The sequence below is a fragment of the Anolis carolinensis genome, chromosome 3, assembly GCF_035594765.1.
Source record: "Anolis carolinensis isolate JA03-04 chromosome 3, rAnoCar3.1.pri, whole genome shotgun sequence".
NCBI classification, from domain to species: domain Eukaryota; kingdom Metazoa; phylum Chordata; class Lepidosauria; order Squamata; family Dactyloidae; genus Anolis; species Anolis carolinensis.
The window spans coordinates 221,904,757-221,926,099 of NC_085843.1; the positions used below are offsets into that span (position 1 = coordinate 221,904,757).

General features: G+C 40.5%; 1 protein-coding gene across 1 annotated transcript in view; it reads left to right on the forward strand.

Annotated features, from left to right (window-relative positions):
• Positions 1-21,343, forward strand: part of col13a1 (collagen type XIII alpha 1 chain) — a 161,138-nt gene that overhangs the window by 121,888 nt on the left and 17,907 nt on the right. Inside the window, exons 33-36 of the mRNA XM_016992189.2 lie at positions 10,679-10,714; positions 14,740-14,793; positions 18,947-19,000; positions 20,263-20,298. Of these exons, the coding sequence (XP_016847678.1) occupies positions 10,679-10,714; positions 14,740-14,793; positions 18,947-19,000; positions 20,263-20,298 (180 nt within the window). The remainder of the gene's footprint in view (positions 1-10,678; positions 10,715-14,739; positions 14,794-18,946; positions 19,001-20,262; positions 20,299-21,343) is intronic.

Consider the following 21,343-nt stretch of genomic DNA (forward strand, 5'->3'; position numbering starts at 1 on the left):
TACCTCAAGCAGATTTGAAGAAAGAAACATCCAAATTAAAATTTACCAATGCAAACAAAACAACACTTCTGTTGTGTGTGGTACATCCTCTGGGGGGCCTGTTTTTATGTATAAAGTTCTATCTATTACTTTCTTTTGAATTATGACTTATATATACTGATATTGATCCCACCAGCTAGTCCTCATGGATTAGGAAGAGTCTCTCTATCTGTATAAAAAGAGATATCCAGTCAGGGCAGCAGACTAGAATTATGATATAGATGCAAAACTATCCGCAATAACTGCTTTGGTGACAGTCTACTTTTCCTGTTTGGTCGCTCTTGTTCAATTCATATAAACTTGAGAATATTAAATATATGGATGCATCACCAGATTATTTAAAGGCTAATTTTCAAGATGTGTGTCTCTGATAATTTTTCACATTATTCAGTAAGGAATAGTATTACATATTATTCAAATATTTCAGTGATTGCTTCAAAGTCTCTACTTGTAGTGGGTGAATGAAGATTCAATACTTGAGCAAGTACTAGAACAGTTGTTCCCAACCTATGGTATGTGACCATCAGTGGTCCCCATGAACTAAAATGTGGTCCGCAGCCTCACTGCTACTACAACGTTACACCGAGAGAAACTGGTCTCGTGAAACTCTCTTATAGTCCTGAGGCAATAGGGATGTCAGGAGGGGAGAAGCTGACTACCCATGAAAGGAGTGACAACAAACCTCCTGCCTGCTGCTTCTCCTCTTCCTCCTCCTCCTAAGCGAAGCCATTCCATGTGGCACCTGGAAACAAGGGCACCTTGATATCTTTGTTTTTAGGCCTGTTCCTGGCATGATTTGGGGTGCTGATTCAGAAAATTGCATAAGATAGACAACATCAGCTCTAGATTATTAAATATGGTTTCCTTTGAGCAAGCAGATGGTAGCTACTGGATGGCATATGTTCTGTATCAGAAACTGGAGTTGATGTGGTCTATCCATTGCAATTTTCTGAATAATAATAATTTTCCGAAATAATTAAATCAAATCTAAAGCTGACCAAAAACTGATTCGTAACCCTTTTGGTACTAATGTCCCTGGTCAAAGTGGTCCCTGGTCAAGTGGTCCCTGGTCAAAAAAAGATTGGGAACCACTGTACTAGAACAACTATAGTCACATATGTTCCATGTAAAGCTTTAAATATCATGAATATAATAAAGACAGACATTATATATCTCAGCCATCTGGGCCATCCAATGAAATTGATTTGTTTGCTTATTTGTTTTGGGGGGAAAGTATTCAGCATGTGACATAATTAACTTAAACAATTTAGTAATAGCTTCACTGGTTTTTAAAAATAGATTAGGCATAGTGGTCCATTGTTAGCAATTAACCATGCTAGCTAAATTGACTCTGTATTTAGAGTCAATAAAAGTTCAATAGACATTATGTTACAGAGCCCTTAATGTGTTAAATTTAAGTTTTAAATCAAGCTCACCCTTCTTTATAGTTTATCTCTTTGCTCTAAGTTCAGATTTCAGTCAACAATTTGCATTCAGACAATATATGATTTCATATGCTTTATATATGAGCATATATACTCGTAAGTAGCAGAGCAGAATTGTTCAACAGTGAAAGTCCTTCCTCTTAGTCCTAATGACAATAAATTGTATTTAATTGTGAGTTCACACTAGGAGAAAATCCTGTGTCTGCAAGGCTGAGTTTTACTCATCACTCCTAGTGTAGAAATGTGTAGATCACTACACTACCATGCATCTATTTCCATTCCACAAAGCCCATAGACCTCAATAATATTTCAGAAAAAACTGTAGAAGGAGGGAGAATACCTTATAAGAATACTTTTCTCTAGAACCAACAAAACTGCCACTGCGTACAGTGTGTTCTCAATCCAGTTTAAAAGATCTGTGCATGTAATAGGCTTTTACATGAATTTCACTTACTGGATTAGGATCCACAGGCACAAAGTGGCTGAGGTCTTGAATGTACTAGTGTACTAGTGATGATGTAGTCCAATGGTTCCCAAACTTATTTGGCCTACCGCCCCCTTTCCAGAAAAAAATATGACTCAGCACCCCCTGGAAAGGGGGGGTGTGGCTTAGAGAGGTGGGTGTGTTTCCTGCTCAAGTGGGCAGGGCTGAGTCTTTCCCCTAGTCCAAGATGCAGGCCTGGGAGAGGGAGGTGGAGGTGGGCGGGGCCACAAATGGGCAGCCAGGACTGGGGTGGGCGGAGTTACGAGCTCTGGGGCAGGGCTGAGCTTCTATCCCTGTACTGTGGCACCTGGCAGGACACAGGGGGCAGGGCTAGAGGAGGGGGCAGAGCCTCTTTCCAAGTGCCTGATGGGACTGAACCACTATACCCCGCCCACGTGTTCTAACAAACACCTCAGGGGAGGTATACAGAGGCTCTTGGGAAAAGACCCAGCCCCTAGCCCCGCCCTTTAGTCCTAAAAGGCCTCTCAGGAGAGGTATAGAGGCTCAGCCATGTCTCGGGCTCTTGGGAGGAGGCCCCGTCCCCTTCCCTAGCTCCACCCTCTGTGTCCCAACAAGTGCCTCAGGAGAGGTATAGATTCTCAGCCCTGACTCGGGCTCTTGGGAAGAAGCCACCCCCACTCCTCTAGCTCTGCCCCCTGTGTCCTAACAGGCGCCTCAGGTGCTCAGCCCTGTCCCCCGGCACTTTGGAAGAGGCCCTGCCCCTCCCCTGGCCCAGCCCCCGTGTCCTAAGAGGTGCCATCACTGCCCCCCTGGATCACTGCAGCGCCCACCAGGGGGCGGTAGTGCCCACTTTGGGAATCACTGATGTAGTCTATTCATACCACATGCAGGTGCTTATTTGTTTCTTTGATTTCTATCTCATGTTTATCCCATTTGTTGTCCCCAAAATGTCTTATGCTGTGCATTAACACAGCTTAGCTAAAACGATTTGTAGTGCAAAACTTTTTAAAAGCATTAAATAACTATCCAATTAAAACTAATTTAACACAATTTAAATAGGTTAAACATAATGTGGATTAACAGCACACCAGAAGCACATCCTTCCATCTCAACCAATTAAAGGCTGAAGGACTGTATGAATGAGAGGGTGCTTTGAATGAGATTTTCCTGCTTCTTGCAGGGAGTTGGACTGGATGGCCTGCGAGATCTCTTCCAACTCTATGATTCCATGATTCTATGATTCTATGACCTGTATCTGTTGGTGAAAATTAGGCTTGTTTATTTCGGGTGAATCTCTATCTGTTTCTGCTTGCCAGTTACTGGAAACCCCCCCCCCCAATCCATTTTTGCACACCTCCCGAAAACGAGCACACTGTTGAATGGGCGTTTTTGTCCCACATCCGAAAAAACTGTTCTTTTCAGCCCACTGGTGGCAATGGGAACTTACAAGGCTCCCCTGGGAACCTTTCCTTTTCTTTTCTTCAAGGGAGCCTTGGCTTCAGCATCTGGGTTAAGGAAGCACCCTTCCTGGGAGCCTTTCCTTTCTTCCCTTCAAGGGAGGCTGGGTGCGACAGGGTTAAGAAAGCACCATATCCAGCCCATAAAAGGGGGACTTCCCACAGGCTCCCCTTCCATATCCTGCATTAAGACCTGGATTAAAGAAAAGCATCAGAGTTGAGACACTACTCTTTTCTGCATTCTTTCCCTTCTGTTTGTAGACTGGGTTTAATGCTTCTTAAAGCTGTTTCTACTCTAGAAGAGAGGAAGATGTGCACACTTTCTCTCCCAGCACCAGCAGCACACCACACAACTTTCCAAGGCATTTTAAGGAGGCCCAGAGAAGGAAGAGCAATGACCTGGAGTTCAGTGGAGCTGTATCCTCCCTGGACTACCCTTAAAATCCTCTCTGTTTTTTCCACTGCCTGCCTGCAATCCGCTTTCTGCTTTAGTTTATTGCTTCCTTAAAGCTGTTTCTACTTTCTATTCTAGAGGAGAAGTAAGCTTTTTTTTGTTTGTCGGATTACTATTATTAATTATTATTATCTTTTAGATGTATTTTCTGAAGGAAAGGAAGTGAAGGAGAAAAAGAAGCTGAAGTAAAAGGGTGACTCTCCAAGCCCCCAAACGCACATGCACGCACCCCACCAACAACCCTCAGGTCCCCAACTCCCAGTCAGTCCCACTAAATAAAAATAATCTGGAAAATAAAGAAAAGTCAAAAAGATTCAACTGTGATGCTGAATAGAGGGGGAGCCGACATCAGCTCCCGCTTTCTTTAGTTACGAGCGGGTTTTCATACCAGGAGGGCCCTTACCATTGCGTACTCTCAAAGGTATCGAAGGAAATGGATGAAAACAAATCTGTGCAGAAGTCTAGTGAAAATAGAGCAGAGAGGGTGCCAATGAAGACTTTCTCAGAAGGCTGTTTTCCCTTTGTTCTCGTCATGCAAGCCTTTGAAGATATGAGGATGGAGAGAAAGCCCTCCCATGAAGATCATAAAGTTTGGACAGGCTCATAGCAGGAGATCTGTGCTTTCAGAAAATCTCTATATATACCTTTATATGTCATAACCATTTCGAGTTACTCCTGGACCTGGCATTGAACTCAGAGGCAAGGTTTCTGTGGTAGCGAGGAGTTCCTTTGCACATTTAAAACCTGTGTTCCAACTCATTACTTGAGACATCATGTCTGGCATGGTGGTAAATGTTGTATCAGTTACATCAGATCGGGCTGTGAGGAATGCACAACCCGTCCTATTGCAACAGCTCCCCTGACTGCCAATGTGTTTCTGGATACAGTTCAAAATACTGGTTATGACCTATGAAGCCCTGCATGGCTCAGGTCCAGTACAAACCTGCCTGATCCTGGAGATCCTCAGGAGAGGCCCTTCTCTCAGTCCTACCATCATCGCAAGCTCAGTTATGAGAATGCTAAAGAGGGCATTCTCGGTGGCTGCCCTTCAGCTCTTAAACCCCTTCCCTACGGAGGTCAGAACAGCCCCCTCCCTGCTGTCCTTCCACCTTCAGGCTAAAACTTTGTTATTCAGGCAAACATTTAAAGAAGAAAGTTACTATGAGAGCGAATCAAGGGTGCTGTGTAGTGTTTTATGTATTTTAATTGTTTTAATGGTTTGAATGATTTTTAATAATTTAATGTTTAATTCTATTTTAGTGTTTATAAATTGTAGGTTTTAAATTGTACATTGTATTGTTTTCAGCATTATAAGCTGTTTTGAGTTTCTTTTAAAAGAGGAGAGCAGGATAACAACAACAATAGCCAGCACCTTTAATTGTGCCTGGAAATGGACTAGTTGTCAGTGAAGCTGTAGGCTGCTTGTATACTTGCACTTTGGGATTATATTTCTGCATGCCTTGAGTTTGCTCTGAGCTGATGTTTGAGAGGCAAGAAAGTAACACACTAGAAAAACTACATTTGACACATTATCATCTTTCTGCTTGAAATGTGTTTTCCAATTTACACCGAAGGGGAAGATTATAATAAATAAAATAAAACTTTATTTATATACCGCTCTATCTCCCCAAAGGAACTCAGGGAGGTTTCCAACATAGGTAAAGCATTCAATTGCCAACACAAAACATACAACACAACTATAATAAAACATCAACATAATTACTAGATTGCAGTTGCTTATGTAAAGGTAAAGGTAAAGGTTTTCCCCTGACATTAAGTCTAGTTGTGTCCAACTCTGAAGGTTGGGGCTCATCTCCATTTCTAAGCCAAAGAGCCAGCGTTGTCCATAGACACCTCCTAGGCCATGTGGCCAGCATGGAGCGCCATTACCTTCCCTCTGAAGTGGTATCTATTGACCTATTCACATTTGCATGTTTTCAAACTGCTAGGTTGGCAGAAGCTGGGGCTAAAAGCGGGAGCTCACCCTGCTCCCTGGATTTGAACTGCCAACCTTTTGGTCAGCAAGTTCAACAGCTCAGCTGTTTAATCCGCTGCACCATTGGGGGCTCCTAGTTGCTCATCTTCTGTAAGCTAAAAATGAAATCCTCACTGCTTGCCCAGTCTTTTGTAGAGTTTAGCATTTGTTGTTGTTGTTGTTGTTGTTGTTGCGTTTATCTCATTTTGTTCCATCCAGATAGTGGACACAATGTAGCCAACTGGGCCAGGTTGTCCCTTCTCTTGTCCTGATCACTCATGGTCTCTACCTTCTCCTGGCATTCTGAAGTGGGAGCTTCTCTGCACCATTTTAGCATTCTAATGTTTGTCTATATGGGAGAAAGAAGATGCTGATACACATGCTTGTGTGTGAGACTCCCTGTTAATAAATCCTTTCTTTTACAAGCTGCTCGCAATAAAAGAATTACTGACGGGCTGCCAGCAGTAAGAATGAACTTCTTGACATAGAAGTCAGCCCTTCTGTCAAGGACCATTCCCTTTGGCTCAACTTGCAGAAACAGTAAAAAGGAAAGTGCTTTTTCCTTCCAGAATCACAAACTCTGGTGAAATCATAGGAACATATGTAGTTGATGTGTTTCCATGAGGTCCTTTACATGGGGAAGGGTTTAGTTGAAAATAATGCAGTTTTGTTTAAGAGAGAGAAAGTGTGGGAAAGAAAACATAAATGGATCGTGTCATCTGTATCCTCTTTAAAATTCCATGAATGAAGAAGGCCAATTGAACAAGATGATCATCATCTGGAAACACAGTAACAGCAGAGGAAAAATATCCCAAGGGACCTTTTTTGGGGTAATTTTTAAAATTTGAAATTTGCACATTTAACAAAAGGAACAACAATAAAAAATATCTCTCTCATATATTTGTATAACATAAACATTTTAATATTTTGTAACATTTATACAGTATAGGCAGTCCCCGAGTTACAAAAATCCGAGTTCCAAACAACTTAAGAATGGAGATGGGACAACAGGAGAGAGAAGGGAAATTCACTCCTGAAAGGATTATCATGGGGGAAAGTGTCTCCACTGAAGCTTTCTCACCAATCCTTGTTTCCACAAACCTTCTGAACAGGGGCACAGGCAGCCAAACACCATAAGGGTGCTAACCCTTCCCTTACTTACTTAGGCGATCTCTCGTAGTTTGAGGATGATGGTCCTCCATTTCTTGGAAGACGCCTGTGCATGATTTTTTTTAATGTGTGGAGGTCGGTGCACGGCCGGTCAACACAGTCTTCACAGATTGAGATCCCAGCAGTGGTGTGATTAACACAACGAGAGTGGCTTCTCAGTTTGTTTCAGCCTTCTTCCGCCTTCACAGCCGTTGTAACATGTACCATGTTATCCTCCGCCTGTTCCGCTGCTGAGGTCTTTGGGTCTTTGGATTGTTCTTGGTCTGGATCCTCCCCTGTGGCCACTCCTGGGAGTGTGTGACTTCCGTGGTTGTGCCCGCAGGTTCATTGGAACATGCAAGCCCCCTCACCACGTCAAGGTGACAATCCATCGAGTGGGTAACCCTTCCCAATGCTATCCACACACACACATATACATATACACACCTACATAAACACACACACACACACACACGACTGGCATAGCTTCAACCTAACTTTCTGGCCTTTCTTAAGCCACTTTGCTCCAAAAGTGAAGCTTATTATTGTATGGTTGGATCAGTTCCATTTTTCCTAGCAACCATTGATGCTAATCCACCTAACTATAATTAATTTCTCCAATAAGAACCATGTTGTGTATTGTTAAGCTAAGCAGGGATATTGACTGCTAACCAAATATGTACTGAAAAATTCAATCTGTCTTCCTGACTATTTCATGCTAAAGCAAATCTTTAAAGCGAACATGTTTATGGTTTGTTCGGATACTCTGCTTTTATAGACACAAATGTTCAGAATGTAAAAACCTGTGACCATATCCCCCAAACTCTTTCCATCTCAGACCCCAATAATTTCAAAAGGGGATTTGTTTTTGTATCACTTTAGGCTTGACTTATAAATATTGGTTGAGATATTTATGGGATTAATTTGCAATTATTAGCAACCCCAAGCCTATGTTTACAACTAGACCTGAGATTCAGAAATAGGTTGTATTTGTTTCTGTTCTGTTGCTATCAGAAACATAGACACATGGAGTAGTAGCACAGCAGTGAAATGAAGTGTCAGTTGTCTTTTTTCTAAATTGAAGTAATGCACATGGCCATGTAAAGGATGAATATAAAACTAAATGGCTACACTTCCAAGCATATTCACATGTGCTGTTGGTAGAATTGCATTGAATTCAAAGATAGAGAATGTAATCACACAGCTTTTGAGGAGGTGCATTGCTTTGTGAATCTACATCAGAGTTTTAACTGGGCTTCATTGAACTGACTGGTTGAAGACCTATTTTGTAATACATACAAAATTGTATTTAAATATCTAATATTTTAGATGCATTGATGTGGGGAGAAGCGTTAAAATGCTGAATGCTAACTTTGTCATGTTAATTTCCTCAATTTCTAATATTGGTCAGTAATCAAGCTAGCATTATCCTCATCTTTGTGTTCCATCAAAGCATGATAGCATTTAATTGATAAGAGTTCATTGGTTCAATTTATGTTCAACGATGAAGGCTGCTGGTTTGGTAAAACTTGGAATTCATTCATTATCATAGTTAATAATAATAATAATAATAATAATAATAATAATAATAATAATAATAATAATTTTATTTCTTACCCACCTCTCCTCACAGCTTATTTTATCCCGAGACAGATAATGGCTCCCATGTCAGCATCATGATGAATCTGTTCCAAGTTTTAATCTGAATTTTCAGAGCTGTCTGAGATGCGGAACAGCTTCCCTGAAATGGACTATTTTAAAATACAGTAGAGTCTCACTTATCCAAGCCTTGCTTATCCACGTTTCTGGATTATCCAAGCCATTTTTGCAGTCAATGTTTTCAATATATCATGATATTTTGGTGCTAAATTCGTAAATACAGTAATTACAACATAACATTATTGCGTATTGAACTACTTTTTCTGTCAAATTCATTGTATAACATGATGTTTTGGTGCTTAATTTGTAAAATCATAACCTAATTTGATGTTTAATAGGCTTTTCCTTAATCTCTCCTTATTATCCAAGATATTCGCTTATCCAAGGTTCTGCTGGCCCGTTTAGCTTGGATAAGTGAGACTCTACTGTATATGCTAAAATCCTGGAAATATTTATTACCCACTTACCTGGGTGCCGTAAATCTCTATGGACTTCAGTAGAGCTGTTGTAAATGGGACTTCAACTTCTGTCCTCTAAATCAGAAATGGGTAATCAACAATGTAGTTGTAGGAAAAGATTAGGCCATGCTGGTTGTCAACTGCAATTCTTTGGTGAGATACAACTATTTGCTATGTATTTCTCTGCCATGTAACTATTAAAAATCACCACGGGCCAACTTTTGGGCATTCAGATGATGTTGAACTCCTCAGTCTTCAAACATTTGCTATGCTGACTAGAGCTGTTGGGAACTGGGCTAACAATGGCTAGAGGGACTCCAGTTGCCCACCTTGATCATGCAATGAAGTTAACATTGTAATGTCTTATTGAAATCAATGGAAAGGAGTTACATTCTGCCCTATTTACATATTCAGTAGCTCCATGTGATTATCTGAAATCATGTTGAGTTACTGGTAACTTCTGATGCAGATTCCATTGAGGCACCAAGTGCATGGATTGGTGGAATAACAATGTGGAAGCTGTGGGATATAAACTGAGTTATTTAAAGCAAGATACTGCAGTCATGTAGACTGTATCAGCCATGTTGCTACTTTCAGAAGAGACAGAATGTTCATACAATCAACAATCCCATCCTAACTGTAAAGCACATCCTTTAACGGGGTGAGAATCATTATTCTGAAAGTGATATGCCATTCCCCTAAACCAGTGGTTCTCAACTTGGGGTCCCCAGATGTTTTTGGCCTTCAACTCCCAGAAATCCTAACAGCTGGTAAACTGGCTGGGATTTCTAGGAGTTGTAGGCCAAAAACATCTGGGGACCTCAGGTTGAGAACCACTGCCTTAAACCCTAACTAGCATGACCAATGGTATGAATGCTGGGAACTGTAGTCCAACAAAATTAAGATTCCTGCCTCAGTTTTATGGTTTTAAAGATACAAGCTGTATGTATCAACCCATTCCATGTGTTCCATAGCTAACAAAAGCTTTAAAAAATTATCAAGATGTAAGGTGCTTTGAACTCAGTGGGACCTATTCTTGAGTTTCATATTTTAACCATCTCCCAGCCATTTAGCTTGCCAACTCCTGCTTTATATTTATATTATGCATTATATTTGAAGAAGAAATCAATTTTATTCTATCAGTTGGTCTTTCTTTCTTCTTGAGAAGTTTCTGGACTAGATGTATTCTTTGGAGCTGATAACCAAATTACTGGAATTCAACACAATTCAAAATTGTACTAGCTATGAGAATTTGTTCACATTCCTGGCCAGATTACCTTTGCTACCACTATGAGAAGCTTAGCCACATAGGATGAGAAGGTAATAGTATTCTCCAAACTTAGAGGGTTGCTGTTCTACATTCTGATATATTAGACTCTGCACTTTCTCATAAGGCATATTAAAGCAACCAGCTCATGTTACATTCAGTGTCTGTTTTTTGTTGGTTTCCTTGTAAGTGCCATCACATGTCCTTGAGATCTGAGTTCTGTTGTTTTATTGTCTGGAGTCACAGCTTCACTCACTTCTGCTTTCCCCTCCTCACCCCCATCCCTTCCTCCTTGCCTTTTGTTTTGTTAACCCGTCCTTGTCTGTCCAGGGTGCTTCAGGTTTAGACGGCAGGCCTGGCCCACCGGTGAGTTCCAGTTCTCCATTACCCTTTTGTCCCTATCCCCTAATGCTGTGATTTGTCTTCTTTGTCTTGCCAGACCGTATCTGTATCACTGTCTTTCCAGAGTGCTAGGATAGGACAAGTGAAGTTAATGCACATTCACACAAATCTATGAATTTAGACATAAATATGATCTGTCTTCCAGTTTTTGCAACATTTTCTAGATTGTGGTCACTACTAATGTTATGTACCTCTGTCCGCATATTGTCAACTGTCTGCCATTGTTGTTGCTCTCCCTATATAAAGTTTGCACAAAGTATTGCTTCCCACTTGTCTCAGCCATTGTATGTGGCAGCAAAAGGCACTCCGTTTGCATTTTTATCCAAGCAAAACAAAGTAATGTGTTGCAGTTGATTTCTTGTTCTGGGCCTTTCTACACAGATTTTAAAAATGTACTCACCTTGTAGCCACTGAGACACATAACTTTCTGGGCAATTCATTTAGAATGTGGTTCTTTGAGCTTTAATCCAGTTCAATAAACCCTGTCTAGTACTTCAATTTTTCAGAAAATCCAGATTTTTTTGGTGAGTGGCTGGCCCTCTGGGGCTGCATTACACTACTGGAAGGTGAGGGGGAAGGAGTTAGGGGTGGGTGGAACAGGTTGGTGTGAGGAAATCTAGGCCAAATCTGATTCATCAGGAGAGTATGTGGATTGTTGAGAAAGAGATGGAAAATCTGATAGCAGAGGTTTTAAATGTGACAGCAGATGGAGAGTGGGGAGGATTGCATCATTGGAAAAGGGATTTAAGAAGCAGCAGAAGGAGAGAGTGTTTGTGGTGGGAAGGTAGGAAATGGAGTGGGGGCAGGCACATTGGGCAAATCATGGAGACAGGTGGATGAGTGGCAGAAGGAATGGAGCAAGAAAGCCAAGCTAGTTAAGTAGCACCTCCAAGTTCAGCTCATGCCTGCGTAACAGGAAGTACATATATTTGCATGCATGATGGTTGCGGGGGGGGGGAGAAGGGGGAGAGAGAGCCACAGCTGTGTGGATGAAAATAATAGGACAGATTTCTAGGAGTTGAAGGCCAACAAACATCTGGGGACCCTAGGTTGAGAACCACTGTCTTACACCAAGATGAGTTAACTGGGGAAATGTGTGACCAATTATAGTGATCTCACCACATGTGTGAAGCATTAACAGAGTAAAGGTGAACTGGAGAAATGCAGTGTGAAACCAATTTTTTTTTTGTCAATGTTGACAAGCCCCTGGTCTCCCTATAATCTGAGATGATCTCTTCACACAAGAGACCTGCACGAAAAACCTGCTGTTATTTTGTGAACCACATCATGGCACGTAATGTCAATGTTGGCTCTTATGTCTACATCAGTTTTTTCTTTGTATGTTATGATTTTCAGTCTATTATTCCCATTAATAAGGATCAGGGAATTATTTAGTGTGCATTTCACTATTAAATATTCATTTGCACATTCTGAAAATAGGAGTTGAAGCAAATGCATCTAGGCTCAGGAATTCATACATTTCTGTGGTATGCAATGGATTTTGGCAAAGAAAAAGTGTACATTTTGAGTATTTTTGACAAGTGTGCATGATTAAAATTGCATACATTTAGAAAATGCACACAAGCACACTTTAATCAATAAGAAAATGCAGTAAGCCAGATACCAAAACGTACACACATTTTCATGCAGACAGAAAAAGAGTTAAACACAAAAATGTCAATGAAATTTTAAGAAACACAATGAAAATGAAACTGACAGATTTTCACACCCTTCTTTGCCTCACTGTCTTTTTCTTTTCATATTTGTAAGATAAATGGAAATGGAAATAATATCAGGTTTGTTATCTGACTTGTACAGAGCCTCATGAAATGCAGTGTATTCTGGGGGCGGGGGGAATTAATTTCAAAAGACAAAATAAAAGCAGTATAATTACATACAACTATGTCAACTTCTTGGGTGAAAAATACTTTCTTCCATTATATTACAAAGCCCACATAACTGATAACTGGGAAATTACAGAGGTTTCCAGTTATACATTTTCCTCTCCTTCATTGGAACCATGAACATGTTCATTTACACACGGATATGAAGAGCACAACTTGGGAACAGAGAGAATGGGTTGATGAACTCCTTGCCATTTTGTAGTCCTGAATGGCTGAGGAAGTGGATTTGCTTCTTCGTGTTCTTATAGTAACTGAGATTTTGATGAATTGTTTATCTGTCCCAAACATGTAGACCTCTAATTTTGGTTACTTTAAGCAAAATGAATGGTAGTTAAACATTATAGCATTCTGACCTATCCCTTAGGCTGAGGTCTAGAGCAGCTGGTGAGGTTTTGGGAGTATAAATTTAAAAGTAACAAAGCAAAGAATGAAAGTCATCACAGATTGGGAGAACAGATGGTCTTCTGACAAATCCTTAAGGCAATGTTACTAAAAGGGGTGGCCTGTGGATTGGTGCCAGTCTGCAGTAAAATTCCAGGAAATAAACCATTGTAATCTATGGGCACAAATATGATGCCAGTCTGCTGCGCTTTGGAAAATAAATTCTGCTGGTCCACCACATTAAATAGCTTAATAAGCACTGCCTTAAAAAGACCTTAGGAAGGGACATGCCCATCTGTGGCTCTGTTGAACTTCACTCAATCCGAGGTGACAGAAGAACTGAGCAATAGATTATGCTCAAATAGGGTCATATCTTCAGTTATCCCAGGGTTCACCTGAAAAATTTTGGGTGGGTCTTCACTGCCTGGCAGGCAGGTTGTGTAAGGCCTGGATCTATTGTCCTGCACTAAATTCGTACAGCTATAACCAATGATGTTGTTGCTTTTAGATCCCACATTGATGTTTGTCTGGGTTGTTCCATTTGCTTGTGCTTACCACTTACAGCTCAGGCCACAGTATGAAAGGGAAAATATTCCAGCCTAAGCATAGAGCACCCTATTGATTTTCCATCTTCCTGACCTAGTTAGGTGATATATAAATGACCGTAGAGTAGGGTTATGCATTTGTATGAAATTACTTACTGTTTCTGTTTATTCCATTCGTATGGCCCCATTTCTGTTTTCGTCCGCCGCTGATGGAAATGGGTGCCTATACGAATAGGCTTTTCCATCCAAGGTCTGGAAAAAAATCAGGCTTTGGGCAGCAAAGTGCCAGGCCCTGCAAGCCAGGCCTATCAGCATTGAGCACTCGATGGCTCGTAGGCCCTGGCTGACGGGCCTATGGTCGAGTGCTCCATGGCAGTCCCAGCAGCCAGGGCCTACAAACATCGAGCACTTGATGTCTCCTAGGCCCAGTCTTATGAGCATTGATCGTTCAGTGCTCGACTATAGGCCCTGCGAGCCGGGCCTACGAGGCATTGAGCACTCAATGCTCGTAGGGCTGGCCAGCAGGGCCTACAGCCAAGTGACGAAAATCAGCAGAGGGGAATGGCTACCGTTCCCCTCTGCCATCCGTTTCACTGTTTAATTTGTTCCCATGGGTTTGTTCCATGCAATCCGAATGGACGAAACGGTGCAAACCACAAATGAAACAGATGAAACAAGATTCAAGCCCAACCCTATCATAGAGTGAATAAAGGACTTGAAAATAAATGTGTCTTTGTGTTTTCTGCTCTGATAATGCATTTACTTTATTGTTCTGTTGTATGGTTATGTATCAATCTACATTATTAACTCTATGTATAAAAAACAATGCAAACTTCATATGTTTTCTACCACACACAGCCTTTTAAATCGTATGCAGTATGATGATCATACACTGCCATTGCATCTTTACAGTTTTTAGCTTTGTTGTAGTTGAAACCCAAAATAGTGTAGTATTTCATTGAATACCCAAAGACTCTCTCTTCAGTCATAGAAACCTAATTTACTCAGATGGGGTCGTTTATATGTGCGGTCATTATTTTTTATCAACATGCATTAAGTCAAAAGCTCCTTCTTGTCTTCTCTTTTGATATATTTCTTTTCCAGCTTGAAATTTATTTCTGTAAATGGCTTCATGGGTGTATTTTCCCTAAAATTACAGGGTACTCCAGGACCAATAGGAGTTCCAGGGCCAGCAGGACCAAAAGGAGAGAGGGTGAGGAATGGCCACTACCTCTTAAATGCAGCCTTTTTTTGTTGTATAATTGAATGCCTTCTTTGTGTATTTTTGCCACTTTAAAAAAATCTAATTTATTTTATAGTATGATCTTCATGTCAACATTTTTGTCACTTAACAAAACATAAGCTTAACTTGCCTGAAGGAGCCTTTTCATAGGGTGAGAGTGGAAGTATGCTTGCTCCAATAATGCTGATGACTCCCATACTGGTGAATCCAATACAGGTTTTAGCTTGGATTGTAAAAGAACTGTCCAAAGTCCTATACATCAATATTGGTGACTCATTGAAAGTTGAGGTTGAAACCTGGGGAGGATCCAACATACACTCACATGGAAGTTGCCACTGCTCCATATTAGCTTGAGAAGGCATTATGTCCATCTGTATCAAATCACTCGGAAATGTAGGGCAGAGATCTGGAGTTCAGTGTCACCAATATGTAGGTGATACCCAGCTTTGACTGTTTCTTATCACATACTAGGAACTCAGTTGAAATACTGAACTAATGTAAAGAGGCAGCAGTGAGCAGATGCAGGCTAATTAAGTGGGACTTAAATGTAAGATATTTAATACAAGATAGCCAGTATAGAGGAAAGAGCACAGTCTGCACTAAGAGGGATGGTACTGATTTTGAGAACTTGCTCTATATTTTGAAAATCCCTTCAAGTTTCACTCCAGATGCCCATTATGGTGTGACAGTTTATATCAGAGGTGATTGGAGTGCTACAATGAGACTGTCTTTGAAAAGTGGCTAGAAGCCTTTTTCTGTACAAAAATGGAATTCGTATTGATAGCATCTGAACCCACAAGTAAAATGATTTCACTTGCTTTCTGTTCAAAGCACTGATTATGACCAGCTAATAGTGATTATGTCAACTAATTCAAAGTACTGGTAAAGACTTTGACAACGTTGCATAGGTAGATTATATCTGGATGATTCTCCTATATATGCTTGCCTACAATAATCAGCCTACGTGGTGTAGTGGTTTGAGCACTGGACTACAACTCTGTAACCAGAATTTGATTCCCTGCCCAGCCATGGAGACCCACTGGATGACCTTACATGAGTCACACTCTTTGAGTCTTAGAAAACCCAGTGATTGATAGGGTCCCTTTAGGCAGGGCCAGCCCTAGGTAATTTTCAAGTGTAGGCAATCAGAATTTTGGCGCCTCCACCAAACCAATCACTGAAAAATAAAAGTGTTGGATAAGCAAAAACGTTCAATAATAAGGAGGGATTAAGGAAAAGCCTATTAAACATCAAATTACGTTATGATTTTACAAATTAAGCACCAAGACATCATGTTTTACAACAAATCAACAGAAAAAGCAGTTCAATACATGGTAATGTTATGTAGGAATTACTATATTTGCGAATTTAGCACCAAACATTGAACTGGGATATAGGGAAGGTCCCTAAATTGTTTCCGATTTAGGATACCTGTAAGACAAAACCATCTTACAGGTTTATGTAGAGGTGGCTTGCCTTTGCCTTCCTCTAAGGCCTAGAGAGTGTAACTTGTCTAAGGTCACCCACTTTCCATGACCAAGCGGGGATTTGAACTCTGATTTCCAGTCTCATGGTCGAACACAAACCTTGTTTCATTTGCAATAATGGCAGTATTATGTGTTCCTATATCCTGGACATCTCCTCCATTTGAGATTGGTTACATCCATTGTTATCTCTTTTTAAAACTGTAACCGTAAAAGGAAAACAAATGAAAAACAACATGCCATAACATTATAACAAAATAACAGCAAACAAAATATATCAGAAGAGGGGTTAAAATCTTCCGAGTTGGTTGCCAAAAGAGAAGAATGGGAAACACTGAGCTCCGGAGAGAGCAGTGGAGGAGCATTTCCAAATGGCAAGCTGTCCAATGGCATTTGGGGAGGAAGCAATGAAGACTTTGCTAGGAAATGGGGGTGTGCATTTGGATATGTAGAAAGGAAGACAAAAATAGTCTTTTAAGTTATCGCAAGGAGAATTTATTAATGCAAGATAAGGGTAGGGTTTTTTGAGATACTAGTTTCACACTGGTGTTGGAAGTCATGGATAGTGGTTCACGGGTGGGGGGAAGAAGTAGGGTTTTTCGGAGAGTGGCATATCTGCATTATGTGTATCTGATTCTCTTTTGACTTTTTTCGTACACTCTGTATGTCATGAACACGGTTAATTAAAAACTTAATTTTTTAAGAAAAGAGTTTAAGAGGGATTTAAACATACAAACAATTGTATTTTCTGCCTGGGCAACAGAAGTGGACTGGATTTCTCTCCCAGGCTTCTCTCTCCCAGGCTTTTGCTCTCCAGCTGCTTCACCCGGCGGGAGGATGCCTCGCCAGAAGCGGTGGTGCGCGCGCTCGCCAGCTGCTTCACCCGGTGGCAGCCTCACCAGAAATGGTGGCATACGCGCTCTCCAGCCGCTTCACCCAGCGGGAGGCAGCCTCCCGCCGGGTGAAGCAGCTGGCGAGCGCGCATGATGCCACTACCAGCGAGGCTACCGCTGAGTGAAGCAGCTGGAGAGAGTGCTCGCCAACTGCTTCACCCCGCAGGAGGCAGCCTCGCCAGAAGCTGTGGCAAGCGTGCACACCGCCACTTCTGGCGAGGCTGCCGCCGGGTGAAGTGGCTGAAGAGCGCACTCGCCAGCCGCTTCACCCAGCAGGAGGCAGCCTTGCCGGAAGCGTTGGTGTGCGCAAACAAAAAATTGGCTTTAGCCTTTAGGGCACTTGGAGGTGCCTCAACTGTGCCCCCCAAATGATGGCGCCATAGGCAACTGCCTAAATTGCCTTACGGTTGAACCGCCCCTGCCTTTAGGGTTGCCATAAGTCAGCAATGACTTGAAAGCACACATTTCGTTGGGGAAAGGGCCTCTGCTGTTGCTCTCTCCAGACTTTGAAACTCACTATCTGGTGATGAGGAAAAGGACTCAAAGGCAAACGTATTTATTAGAAGATGCAAGCAAGCAGTTTGGGATCCGTTGAAGCATGAATACTTTAGGAATATGACTTTAGGCTCTATGATTAGTTACTCGTGGCCTCAGAAATTCTACAGAAGCTGTATATTTTTATACAGTTGATCTGTGTGTCTACCTTTCCATAGCTTGTTTCTAAAATAAAAATCCTCTGACTTAGGTCTAAAAGCAGAAGGAAGCCTGGTTTATTCCATACTGAAGTGCTTGTCTATGTTGTACCCTATGGATTGGCTTTTTGTCACAACACTAAGAAGACTTCCCAAGTTAGGAAGGCCTTTCATCTTTAAAATCTGTTATTTTGAATCAAAGCTTTTGGTTTCTATTCTGAGTCTTCAGACTAATTTTTATTCTATTTTATGGGACTAGGGAGTAGTTGGTGCTTATTTTTGTTTATTGCTATTTTATTATACTATGTCATGCTATTCTTGTAAGCTGTCTTGAGCTCTAACAAGGATCAGGAATTTCTTTCAATACAAGGCTCAAATTCAACTTCAGAAAACTCTTTGGGAGCTAATTTCCAAGGGCAGTCAGGCTGAAAAGCAAAACGTTAGGACCAAAAATGCCAAATCTCTTCACATCAATAAACAGCCTTATGAGAGACAGTTTAACTTTTTAGAATGGGAAAACAAAAGATGGGAAACCAGCAAACAATAGTGTAATAGGAAAAGTGGGGAGTGAGAATAGCTTTCAGTGAAATCCCAGAAAAATTGAGGCTTCAGTAGGGCTGGATTTAGCCAGAGGCAACTCCAACCTATAAGGAAAGGTTTGTGTGTTTTTCAAAAATAATTTAAAATGTAGGTTTCTGCATCATCAGCTTCAGGTTGTTATTATCAAGCATACAATGGCTGCAAGCCAAAATCCCTTCAGCAAATCATTGGAAATACATAACATTAGGAATACACAACTTCTGTACAGAATAGCAATGTTTTAAATAACTGTGCTCTGTTGTGTAATGCAACATTACAATATTCACTGGTAATCTGCAATCCACATGTGTTGTATGCACAACTCCACATGTCAGCAGAATATACTTTGACAATAGCAAATAATTCAGTCTTCATGTGTAGCATGAATATGTCACTAACAGGTCAGCCAATATTGGTTTGCTTACAATAGGTCTCTTACTTATATTCAGAAATATTCTTTCTTTCTCCATTTCAGGGCAATAAAGGAGATTCTGGAACTGCAGGACCAATAGGGCCAGCAGGGCTTTCTGTAAGTATAAAGACATACACTTTTCTCTTGGGAGTAAAGAGCGGGAGGATGACTCTGAATATACAGCATAAAAAATATATTCAGACCAGCCCTGAAGGGACAGGCAGAAATACACAGGACAAAGCACAGGGTAATCCTTCCAAGACTTCTTTTAAAAAACAATACAGTGCTGAATTGGATTCTTATATGTTATTTTCAAAGAAAAAACAAACAAACTTAAGTGATCAGGTCTTAGAATACTAAATGAAATGCTCCTGTTTTTGTCTGGTGAGAAATTGTGAGTGAAACTTTATAAAACCAATTTGAGTTTCGATGTGAAAATCTCATGTACGATTGCTCACTCATCCATGAACCTCACCAAGTGACTTTGCTTGGTAAGTCACTATATGCTGGCCTATTACACAGAGGTGCTGTACAGATAACGAGCTACACAAAATTGCCAAAAAGTCAAAGAACAATTGCTGCTGAACATTTTAACATACAGCTTAGTTTTCTTCACCGAGGACAGAATTCAAAAGTCTAACTTCTGCTGGGAAAATTGTTATCCTTTATATTGCAATAAGAACAGTTTACTTACCTGTATTCTTTCAGTGCTCGTTTATGTTCCCATGTGAACATAGTGCAAGGTTTTGCACTTTTGCAAAACCTTGCAGACAAGACTTGCTTGGTAAATTCCTGGGCTCTGTAGCTCCAGAATAGTAGCACTGTGTTGCTCGTGCACCAAAGCTTCTCCTTACAGTTAAGCATTTTGTTACCTCCACCTTAGAATTAGCATCATGGTTTCTCTAAACTCTTCTGTGGAGTGTAGGATTTCTCCAAATATTTTTTTCTAGTTTAAGTTTTCTTCTCTTATCCCTCTTGGCTTAATTTTTTTATTAAATAAAGGAAATACAACCCACCATATTTATAGGGGACTTATATAAGTTGTCATTCTCATCACAACTTCTTCCACGACATTTAAGGCTCTTCAAAAGAAATTTGTTGTTGTTGAAGTAAAATCTCATTATCAGATGGCCACTTACAGTGTTTATTTTGTTTAGGTGAAGGTTACATCATTCAATTGTGTTTAATCAGTAGAGCTCTTACTTAACAGGATCTTAAAATAGACGCTCACTATTTGGCTTCACTCCACTTATAGCATAATAAAGTTCTGATCTTTATGGAGCCATGGGAGTCTTTCTGATGGGATGGTTAAAAATAAGCAATTCTGCATTACTGGAAGTGATCTGTAACTTTTAAAAATCAGCATAAATGTTTTATAGGGTTTACCAGGTTCACCAGGGGAAAAGGGACATCGGGTAAGTTTAAATTAATCCTCCTTGGATGTGAATGTATTTAATAGGCGGTGGAATGATTAATTCTTTTGATGACAGAGAAAAAGATAACATGTTGTCCTGCGGCCTAATGAATTATATAATACAACGATTAATGAGTATATTTTTAAGCATATAGAAACCTGTATGAGTTGTTTCATGTCCGCTGGCATGGCAGCAACATTGCCTGGTAGCAATAACAGGGCCAATATTTGGAACAATTTTCATGAATAATTTGGTAAATATTGAAGGAATTATATAATACCCTGCTGAAGCAATGACACAATACATTTTTGATGCTGGTCAGATATGATGAGTGATAACTTGCAATTCAGGACCAATGTTTGACATAATGTAATTAATCATTCTACCTCTGATTTTGCTTTGTGCCTTCTTTCTTTAAAGGAAAAAAAGACTTAAGAAATTATTCAGATTATTTCATAACGAGTAACTTTCCAAAACCATGAGACTTTTTCAGTTGGTTTTAAATGTAATCAGAAGAAAAATATTTCTTGACTAAAACTGAACACAACTTTGGCTGGGATTTTCTCTGAGCAGGTTAGCGAACAAATGAGAACCAGAATAAAAAAACCTTCTGTTTGTCTGGTTCATGTCATCAAGACGAGGCAGCTTTGCTCATAAGTTAGTTGGTGGCAATAAAGTCCTGGGATAAACCAGGCCTGTCTCAGCTGTGCTTATAATAGAAGATCACCTTAATCAGAATTCATGAGGTTATGCTGGAGATGAGGGAATGGATTGTAGAATTGGAAAAGAGATATAATACAGCTCCCTAAATCCAGTGCAGCTCAGAAAATATGGTATATGTAGCACATATTCTTTTGAACAAACCAACTGAAAAGTGTGTCAGCACTTTAGATGTGCATCCATGTGGAACTTGCTATTTCAACTGCTGTTTATTCTTCTCCTGTCTGTGTGTTTGCGCGTGTACATGTGTGTTCCTTGCCTCCACAGGTCTACCTTTGTCCCCCTTATCCCTTCCTGCTCTTCTGCCTTTTCTCCTGGGTCCTTC